We start from the raw sequence: 11,130 nt of genomic DNA, 5'->3' as shown, positions 1-11,130 counted from the left end.
ACGAAAGACTAGAAATACAGAACTTTACTTTCCAGCTTTACTATCAATCAGCATCAAAAATTATATGCCTTAAGATGACCACACAAAATTTTTTTTTCAGCTTGATGTAAAAGATTTCTCCTACTTCATTATTTTTGATCAGTTCTTTTGGAAAATGCTTCTAACCCTTCTTTATTCTGAAATATAAAGGCAATGATATGGGATATAGTGTCTGCTACCTGCACAAGGGGCAGATACGGCAACCAAACTGTAAATACTGTTTATCACAAGAAATAGTACCTATTCCAAGTGGAGCTTATACTTTCACCATAGCACCTGAGATGTTAGGGCCATATATTACCCTCATCAAAAAAGAAAGGCAGCCCAAAAAACAGAAGGACCAGTTCCTTGTAGATATATGCTGCCAGCTACCTTTATAGCTATAGTGATACAAGTCACCCACTGAGATTTAATAGATGCATTCAGAATCCCCCAAAGCTATAGTCTGTGCAGGCTCCAGCATCAGCAGATGCAGGAGCATTTCCATGCTCCCTTCCATTTCCTCTTCCCCTTTCGTTCTTTTAAAAGCTACCTGTGCATTCATGAGCACGGGAAGTAAGTCTGTAAGTTTTGTTTTCAAGAGCTGTTAATATAATGAAGTAAATTACTCCTTGGGTCTTCACCAGCACAGTAGCTAGTTCCTCCTACTGTTCCTGCCCATTTTAGGAGCCCCATCAAGGCTATCCATAAGACCACGGACAATTTTTTGCACTGACATGAAATCAAATCCAAAGTGTGGGCATGTTTCTACAGGAAGCAAGAATAAAAAACATGTTTCTTGCTTTTAAGTTAAGTGACTGGCATAATACTTGTATCAACATAAAATATACATCACAAAGGGTTAAGCATGAACATTTAACATAATGACAAGTATTAAACAGGGAAAAACAGTAACCTGTCACTCATGAATGAGAACATCATGTTAAGCCTTTCATAGAAATAGCATCTAGGAAAAAAAATCTCCTTAGTTTATTAGTAAAATTTAATCAATTAAAAAAATCAGATTAAACTAAGAACTACCTAACAGAAACTTCTGAATGTTTCTTACTGACCTATTAGCTAATCTGAAAGAAAAGAAAAGAAAAGAAAAGAAAAGAAAAGAAAAGAAAAGAAAAGAAAAGAAAAGAAAAGAAAAGAAAAGAAAAGAAAAGAAAAGAAAAGAAAAGAAAAGAAAAGAAAAAAGAAAAGAAAAGAAAAGAAAAGAAAAAAACCCACACTGTAAGCTTAGGTCTGTCTTTTTAGAAAATCAGACTTGAAAATCAAATACTTTTAGAAGTCTGATTAAATTTCACTGTGATAACAAAGAAGACTCTTAATGTACAGTGAATGGAATTTTAAATCAAAAATATTAAACATGATTTCAGTATTTTTTCCTTAGCACTTCTAACCCAAAATACAAACCCTGATGTTTCTAAACGAGTCAAAAACATCAACAACCTGAAGTCTCCCCATTCTGCAGGCAGGCACTGAAGCGCTTTAGTTTCATTTCTTAGAGAAGATTTGCTTAATGACTGATCTTGAGCAAGCCCTGTTGCTGCCAAAAGGGCAGATCAGGTCTAGCTACTGCACCACAGCAGGTTGCCTCTCTCCCCCTCTCTCCCACCCCAAATTAGTTTTTGGGTAGGCTCAGCGAGCAGATTCCCACTCGGTGTGCAGCCCACACAATCCCCATTGCCAACAAGGTAAGTCGCAGGTCATCCCCTTTGAGCAACGTGAACTCGTAGAAACCAACAAACACCAAGTGCAAAACCACACCCTGCTGACATAAAAACTGATCAGGCAATTCATGAATCTGATGCAATATATTCTTTAATATACCAGATGAACAAGTGCATGTGTAAGGTGCTGCGACACATGGAGTACCTTGTGGATGCAAAATCATTGCCATTGTATTTACCTTTCTGCAAATCATTCTGATGAAGTTTGAAAAGCTACTCGATAAGGGACTGAACTCACTGACTTCTTCCACTTCAAAATACTGTGCATTTTGGAATTGGTTAGCTTTAGTCTTTAGTCCTTACATATAGAGTTTCACATCTTTAAATACAAATGTACAAAACCAATTATGCTTATACTTACCTTTTCATGGTTATGATTCAAATTCTCTCATTCCTAAAATGTTCATAAAAAATAGTATCTTACCAAAAGTAAATCTGTACGTAATGCAATAGCCAGAATATCACCAATGAGTCCTAGATATATTTCATCTCTGAAAACCAATCATGCAGCACTAGCACTCTCTTGACTCTCCTCAACCATTTTTGTCCCCAACTAAAAGTAACCCTGTCAGGTCAGAAGTGAATCCAGACATTACACGATTATCTAGGTTTGAAATGCCAATGAATTTGGGGCAACTTGGACTTGTGAGAGAAAGAGACAGTCCTGCTCATTGCCACTGTCCCACTCACCTTGACGTCCCAAATTCCTACTCCTTCTTAATGCCAGCACTAGGGATTGTAAGGGTGCAGCCCTACAACTGTTAAAACTGAGCCATGAAAAGTCGTAAAAAAGGAGAAGGGGAGAGAGGGAGAATGCAAGGGAGAGGGAGAATAGACCTTCCCCTCTTCAGAGGCTGCCTGCAGTTATGCTAGATAAGGTGTGGTCAAAAAATAAAAAAGGAAATATTTAGTTGCAAATATTAACAAAAAAAATGGAACTCATGCTACATAATACTGCTTACTTGTAATGACTCATAATACAGAAAATACCAAAATTTAAAAGGCATTTGCTGAACCTGCAATTAGAAGAAAAAAATCATCACTTCTTGCATCAAGCAGGGAAAGTGGCTCTGGCAGTCAGAGGCAAGAGGCATAACCTCTAGTGTCATTTTACAGACTGAATCTGAGATTTAAAATTAAAGTACAATAAATAGTGTAAGTCATAGTTGTGAACAATCTTGCAAGTCTTCCTATAGTATTATGAAAACAGGACATATTTCTGAGTAAGGTGACAAATGAAGAGCTATTTCTTGTTATTTTAATAAAAAATACAGTGCTTGTAGTTACACTTCTACACATTAAAATGTAAATGTACATACATCAGACTGAACGTTTTTTCCTAGGTAACTTTGTAAAAGTTCCAAAAATAGTTTGTCACTTTACAGCATTATTGAAGAGAATATCCTTTTCAAAGGAATAAATGTCAACAAGTATAGGTAGAAAGAATACAATTGTGAAGACCACAATGAACAAGGTATAGCTGTCTTAGCTACAACGAGGAGCATAGGCCCTGGGTTCGGATCTCCAACAAGAACTCCTCTTCCCCCGCAAAAAGCATATTCGTATATTACGGTGTACACACTACAGATGATCTAAAGTGTATTTTTGTCCTTAATATGGGCCCTCTTTGAAGGATTCTGACAAGTCTTGATTGGCAGCATCATACTGGGCAATAAAATGTTTGAGTTCTTCAATGCATCGCTCACCTATTTCATGTAAATTCTGTCTGAGGGCAAACTGAATGGACTTCTCTAATGAAGGATCTTTATCAATTAGCATCTTCACTACCATGCCAAAGGTTTCACAGTCTTGTCTGTAGATCTAGAAGGAACACATTTGAGATGATTAAATGCAAGACTCTTTATATTAGCATACCAACAGTCCTCATCAAGTTGAAGAGCTACTACAGGGCCAAAACCAAATAACGAATATTGGATTAAAAATGAGTTTCTACTGTAAGACATATTTGTCCTTTCCCCCTCTTCTGGCTTGCTTTAACAGAAATATAACTAGTTCAAAACTAGCCGGATACAAGAAGTAATTGTCATGGGAAGAAATACCCAAAAAAGACATTAAAGAGTGACTTCCTCTTGCAGCAATATTTAGTAAATAATGTTAGGGTAAAGCACAAATACTGAAGTAGATTTTGAGTGCAAATATACATAAAACAAATTTAACCATGGAATGCCTGGTAATCTCTATCTTTATTTGAGGTAATAACTTAGCTGGTAATCTTCCATAATACTTTAAAAACAAGTACATTCAAATAGTTTCACCAAATTTGTTTGTTGACTATCTCTTCCTCATATAAGTCCTTGACAAATATAACTTTAATTAGTTTGCCTATATTGGTAATTCAATCACTAAGGAATGTATCTTCATTAAATAATTATTGGCAGTGGTTTATGTGAACTCATCTGATCCTGTACTACATCATATGAAGAGTTTGCAAACCAGCTATGTACAACTGTTGAGCAGTAACTTCTCATATCACTACAGCTGTTTTTCAAAAACTATTATCTTCAGAGGTTTTCAAAACAAGTCAGTGGACTAACTCCTTTCTTTCTTATTTATTTATTTATTTATTTCAAATTCCAGCTAAGTTTATTAATCCAAACCCCCACCAAAACAAGAATGTGTCAGAAATTCTTCCACTGCCAAATGCAGTTCATTTTCACATCCCTTTGCTCAATTTCCTTTTAGAAAATACACTGGACTTCTGAATGATGATAAATCAGTTTTATTTCTCTGTACCTTCTTTAGGAGAGAAGAAAACAACGTAAAATTTTGATACTTCTCAAAGTAATCATGCTTTGATAATCATATCTTTTAATGCTGAAAGTGTGCTTGTGCTATAACTTGTTGCTTTTTACACAACATTGTCCTCCCACATTTATGTAAATTATGAACACAAATAATGTAATCATATATAATCAATTCCTATTGTATCTATTGTATTCACAAGGAGAAGTCCACAGGAGCTCAAGAATATTCATGTCAGTAAAATAGGGGGAAAAAAAAGGAAAAAGAAAAAAAGCATTCTGCACACTAATGAAACTATGCTCAGAAATGCATTAATTAATACCTTTAATGATGATTGTTGTGAAATGTTTGACATCAAACATCTTATAACAGTTTAAAACAAGACTCATTTTTCAAACACTAGCTGACAAATAAAAGAAAGCCTTTTGGGAGGAACTAATTTTCAAGAGAGATTAAGAAGTCAAAAAGAAGAGAGCAAGTCAAAACAAAGTTGAACAAAACATCCTACAAGAGAAGACAGTGCGCGCACGCACGTGTGTGTGTGTGTGTGTGTGTGTGTGTTTTTTTTCCTGACATTGTGTTCCTTTTCTGCTTTGTAGATTTAGTTTTTCAGCAGTAAAATAATAAGGAATGCAGGCTCTCAAGAGTTCATTTTTCACACCTAGTGAAATATGGTACTTGCTAAGAGAACTTCAAACAGAAAATTTTGTTTCCATTTTTTTCAGATCCTTTCCAAGGTAAAAGTTCAGGAAAAAATCCTGTATCTGATTAGCCATACGACAGACAGATGGTATTTGGCTTTGGATACCTCCTGCCTTTCAAGTACTTGCAGCATGCTTGTTATCACCTTCCTAGAATGATTTTTGAAAGTTTTCTTTCCACCCCTAAAGCCATTATGTTTTGGGTGAAATAGTTCAAAAATTTACTTTTTCTCATTGCATGTCTATTTGTCCTATTTTATCATCTTGAAGTGTTCAGACTGAGGACATGTGAATGATCTTACATAGGTAAACTAACCTGGTGACTGACAGTCTCTGTAACACTGACACGTGGGAAGGACTGACCCTAATGGAGATCACAGACACACCGCTCTGTCTTTTGCACTGGAAGGCACCCAAAAGGTACAACTGAAGGAAGTACTCTACTTCTAATTGCTTTTCAAACTCACGGCAAATAGTATTATTTGCTATTTATCTCAACAAGCCACAGAGAACTGACACGGATATAATTCTTTGATCCTCACATGTAAATATTAACCTAATCCAGGCAACTTTCCCCCCCCCCCAAACTTTCACAATAGAAGACTGAAAGGAGAATTAAGACAGCCATCATCATCCTCCTGTCTGAAGTCACAGAAGTCATTTAATGACACAATAATCTGCAAACTAAATGCAAGAGATGGAAGTTTAAGACTTGGTGGCAAAAGACCTCTTAAAAAACAACAGCAAAGATAGTAGGAAGAGGGGGAAGAAGGCAGGAAGCGGAGCAAGAAGGCAATTCTAGCAAGAGAAAACAAAGGAAATAGCTCCAGCTCCGGTAGCAACAAATATGCGAATCATTTTCTCTCAACTGATTTTCTACCCTGGCTGCTAATTCTGACCCTCCTCCTGCATTGCCGCCTCCTCAGCTGTGCTGATAAACCTATTTGTATAGCTACAGCATAAATCACATCACTGAAATGATCCCTATTTAAATCCCTTCCCCTCCCCCACAATTAATGCAAGTTTAATGATTCAATTTTAAAAACGGTCTCATCAGCACAACTGCAGTAGTGGAGTGGAAATAGGAACTTCATAAACCAGTTTCTCTCAGAAGCCAATGTATGACACAACCAGCCCTCGCAGGGAAGCTATTCTGCCTTGCAGAAGGGAGTAGAGACCAGATGTATCAATCACAGAAGACAGCACAATAGCTTCACAGTTTGCAAAGTTTGCAAAAGCACTCAAAGCTCTTGAAAAAGAAGATGGTGGCCTTATATATTAAAATCCATCTTCTCCGCAGAGGAGGAGGAGGAGGCGGCGGCTATTTCTGGGAAATAGGCAGAGAATGTGAAGTTTGAGGAAGAAAAAAGGAAGAGCAGAGAAAACTTTGAACAAGTAAAGTCACTTGCTAAAAATCAACTCTTTGTTGTAGAAGAATATTGGAAGAACTTGTGGCTCAAAGTTTCAAAATATCCATATCCTTAAAATTCCATCATATATTGATTTTTAGCCCAGACCATGGAAAACTCATCTGTAAACATCTGGAACTGAACACTGAAAATGATTCCATGTGTGGGGAAGGAAGAAATAAGATTTCAGGATTGAAGGACCAGAAAGGGAACGATAGCAACAGCATGGTTATTCTGTCTGATACACGTCAGGTAATCCTAAAAACATCTAAAGCCATAGGGTGATCATTTACCGAGGCCATAACATACTTTTATTCTCTGACCTAAGCTACAGCACAAACATAATGGAAAGAACGTGGAGCACTTTCAACGAGCAGATGAAGGAGAAGCAGAAACAGTTTTTCTACTGGGGGAAAAAAAAAGATGATTTAGCTATTAAGATGTGCATATGCTGAACTCAAGTTCTCTTTGAAAAGATTTCTAAAGTCAGCAAATCTGGCACCCTTGAGTTCTAAGGATCACAAATACATACATCACTCCTTATTTTTACAGCATTTTAGCTTTTATTTTTATACAGTAGCAGCCTAGAGGCTCCATTTGAGATCAACACTCCACTGTGCAAGTCTCTGTAAAAGTGTTTGTGTCTTGACACAGACCTAAAAATGAGATGACGGAACATGTTAGTTAACACTGCTCATGTATTTGAGAAAGCTAACCCCAAAGTTGCACTGTTAGAACTTTTTAAATACAAGTAAAGCCTGAGCAGACATTTACTTCAAGTTCTAGTTGCAGAAATAAAAAAAAGTGCTACCTAGTGCCCAGGTACTTGTTCTGCCCATGGGCTGGAAGGGATCAAGCTCTAGAACTGACCAGGCAAAAAGGAACTTTTGAGAACTGCCTTACTCACCTATCTCCCTCCCATATTGTCTTATTTCAACTGAGCTGTGGGACACTAAACTCTAATGGGGAAAAAGAGAAGTAAGCAGCCAGGGAGTGGTAACACTTTAGACTGCTATAACCCTTCTGTGGTAATGACCTAAGAGTGGTCTTGGTTTACATCAAAGAATACATACTGAACAGCTCAGATGGTGGGTGGAAAACACCATCACCATAGCTTGATCTATGTTTGAGCCCTGGGTATGGTTGAAATCATGCTTAGCTAAGGAATATCTTGGTGACATGCTTATCCACTCAGAGACTCTACATCATTTCCTTTCTCTGCCCAGCACAGCCTGATACTCCTTGCCATATTTATTCTGGAACTGCTTGCATATTTAAAAAACATAGCTGCTGGGTAACATACATAAACAGAAGTGAGAGAAGAAACCAGAATTTAAGACTTCCTTCCTTACAAGAGACTATAGCACACAGAAGAGCAGAATCAAAAACTCTGTCTTCTTGGTCTCACAAGTCTTGCATTCCTGGCTGAAGAGCAGCTTAATTTTAACAGCAAGAGTAGACACAGTATACAAAGGAGATGAGGCCTGGAAAAATAAGGATGCTAGAAAGGAGGTATTCACAAAACTAATTTCAGCCCATGGCAGTTTCTCTCCACACAGAAAGGCTTTTCTGCTTTGGGATGATTCAGAACAGCAAAAACTACAGCTTTGGCTCTAAGTAGCCTTTGGGGAAGGGGGAAACAAGAGAAGTTCCTTGACTATCGGAAGGACCCTCTGGAAGATCATCCTCAATAGGCTAGCAGTTAGCCTCTGTCTCCCCCATGTCTGCAGCTGGTATATGGTACAACTGAAACGGGAAACAGGAGATGCAGATCTCTCCTCTCCCTCACAGAAAGGACTCCACTGAACCCTCATCTCCACTTCTGGGAGAATTGTTCCTATGCACGTGCTAGTAATAAAAGCTTAATATCATGACTGCCTTCTCCAGCTATGAGTTTGATCGAGCATGACTTTTTTGAACTTACTGCCCTCAGCATGCACACAAACATCCTCTTGAACAAGAATCATCAATGGACTCAGGTACGCAAGTCTCATGCAATCTTATACAAGAGGCTGGCAAATTCAGCTCAGTGCAAAAAGTGGTACTTCTGCCCATGAACACAAGTGGGACATCTTGGCACAATGGCGACCACATCCATTGAGTGGATGCGATGATTTAGGAAGCAAAATTGATGCCTTTGATTTCACCTGAAATTTCACTTTTGTAATCCCTTGCTCTTTTTTTTTTAATCAAACTTTCCTTCATTTTTTTTGAATATCCTTTTCATTCCTTATATTTCCCAGATTTAGCTATCACTGTCTTACCTCCTCCAGCACTGCTTTATCACAACTACGGGCAACAACTCAAGGCTCTCTGAGCAGCTGTGCAACACACACATATTTCCCACCATCAGTGCTTGTGAGTCAATGCATATCTTTAGGCATGCCTGTTTCTCAGCTCCTCATCCAAAGGCCAAAGACCCTCAAAGCTCAGTTCACATGGGGGAAGAATTTCTGTGGCTCAGAAATTATGCTAAAGAGCCTACGATCTTAGATACTACCTCACCATTGAGAAGATCCAACATGCCCAGCAACCAAAATCTTGTATCTGTGATTCATGTAAGTACTCATATAGTATATTATCTTCAGAAGAAAGATTCTTTTCAATTACTAAAGGGTATATTTCCCACAGGTACCAAAACCCCCATACAAGGAGGAGAAAAGCATTATGCCTCCTGACAATCATTTCTGACAAATGCAGAGCTTGAACTTGCAGAGCATTATGTACAGCACAGGTTTGAGAGCCAAATCATACCCCTGGAGACACAAAGCTAATGAAAGAGCAAGTTGCCCGAAACTTCTCTTGTTTCAGTGAAGCCTTAAGGCTCCTCTGTGCTAGACAGAGGTAACAGCTTTTGTCCCCCCAGCTAAACCAAGAAAGCTAGGTTGGTATAGCCCCTGGGTGGCATAAGCCAGCTTTTTATTTCCTCCAGAAGTACTAGCCTTTCCTTCCCAGCAGACCTAAAATAAGTCTGACGAAAGTATTCTTCTCTCAACACTGCCACATTTACACCAGGTTTTCCCAGCATGAGTGGACTCAGTATGAGGAATGATTTTCTCATACTCCTAACAGAGCTATGCCAAAAAAATTCGTAATGTAGACCTAGCTCTAAGCTAATTGCATATGCAGTAATATTTCACATTGTAATTGCGAATGCAAGTTCTAGCAAATTGGGAAGCTACTGTTCATTCAAAGACTTTAGTATTTCTCCCATCAAAGTAGTTTCAAGGGATATACTTGCCAAAGACATTTTTTAAAAGGAATTATCTCCCTCCAAATCACTTTTATGTACATACACACTTAAATACACACACACACACTATCGTAGGTTCTTCTTGACTGTGCAAATTAGACTTTATTAAGCTAATGTAAATTTACTCTCCTCAAGTACAATAAGCTAATAGTCCACTGAAAGTATAAACAGAAATTTTCATTACCACGGGGGGAATATAATTACATTGTTATGTTTATGTATAAAATAGCTCCGAAGGAATGCTCAGAACTGGCATTAAATGACTTGCAGACAATTCCCATGATCAAGACATTTAAAAATGGCCTTCAAACAAGATGAACTATTTTTCATGGTTACAAAAAGCTAAATTAATGTGTGACAAATATAATCCTTGGATACTACAGAGGTATACAATTTTTAATTATGAAATATCAACAAGTCTATTTTTCCTCCTTCTTAAATATGCACTAACAATTTTGCACTGACTCTGTGTCATAATTTTGGCGCCCATTAATCAATGTTTATAGGCCAATTAGACACTTATTGAAATGCAAATCAAGAAAAACAAGTTATTTAATCTACTATATAATAATGAACCATTCCATGTGAATTTGTTAGTCATTGACGTGTAAAATATGAAAGTTATTTGCACTTAAATGAAATTCTGCCTCCCTTCCCACTGGAAATTTCAAAATTCCTCATTCAATAGATTTAATCAGCTTTCAAAAAGGTTAAAACAAAACTTTTCGCATTTAAATATCTGGCAAAGACTTGCTAGATGCCTGTTAAATGAGTTAGAAGCTGCAACAGCCACCATTTTAAGAGAAGCATGACTTCTTATTTGAACTCCGGTTTGTCCTTAAAGGCTGCAGCATACACGTGGCATGCGAGAGATGCATCAAGGTCAGGAGCTGGGAGCCACAGCACCTCTAAGGATGGCTCTGGGAGGGCAGCTAAGGCTTTTCAACGCCAAGCTCTGTTGGAGCCACTCGCTGCTCCCTGCACAGGGCCAAGGTGCTTCTCATCAGCTGACTGGCAGCGTTTTATTTCTGGGAGAGCATATATCTTTCTAGCAATAATCTTTCTAACTGTCACCGCTCAGCCCCTCCTCAACCTTTCCTTCCCTTCCCTACTCAAATGCAAAATTACATTCGCTTGTGCATTTACTGAATGCTTACAGATGGCTATAAAGATGGAACATGCAGCTTTTGTTTGTCATGGTTGAGCAGAGCCAAAAATAATAAAACTAAAAAGCAATTAAAAAGACA

At 37.8% G+C, this 11,130-nt stretch overlaps 1 protein-coding gene across 3 annotated transcripts in view; it reads right to left on the bottom strand.

Annotated features, from left to right (window-relative positions):
* Nucleotides 1–1,830: 1,830 nt before the first annotated feature.
* Nucleotides 1,831–11,130, bottom strand: part of PPHLN1 (periphilin 1) — an 80,693-nt gene continuing 71,393 nt past the window's right edge. For all 3 annotated transcript variants that reach the window (XM_062567471.1, XM_062567488.1, XM_062567480.1), the window contains exon 10: nucleotides 1,831–3,578. In XM_062567471.1, coding sequence (XP_062423455.1) covers nucleotides 3,369–3,578 — 210 coding nt within the window. In that variant the 3' untranslated portion in view covers nucleotides 1,831–3,368. The remainder of the gene's footprint in view (nucleotides 3,579–11,130) is intronic.

The sequence above is a fragment of the Rhea pennata genome, chromosome 1 (genome assembly GCF_028389875.1).
Source record: "Rhea pennata isolate bPtePen1 chromosome 1, bPtePen1.pri, whole genome shotgun sequence".
NCBI classification, from domain to species: domain Eukaryota; kingdom Metazoa; phylum Chordata; class Aves; order Rheiformes; family Rheidae; genus Rhea; species Rhea pennata.
The sequence above is the reverse complement of the archived record's forward strand: the minus strand, read 5'-3'. Positions and strand labels throughout refer to the sequence as shown.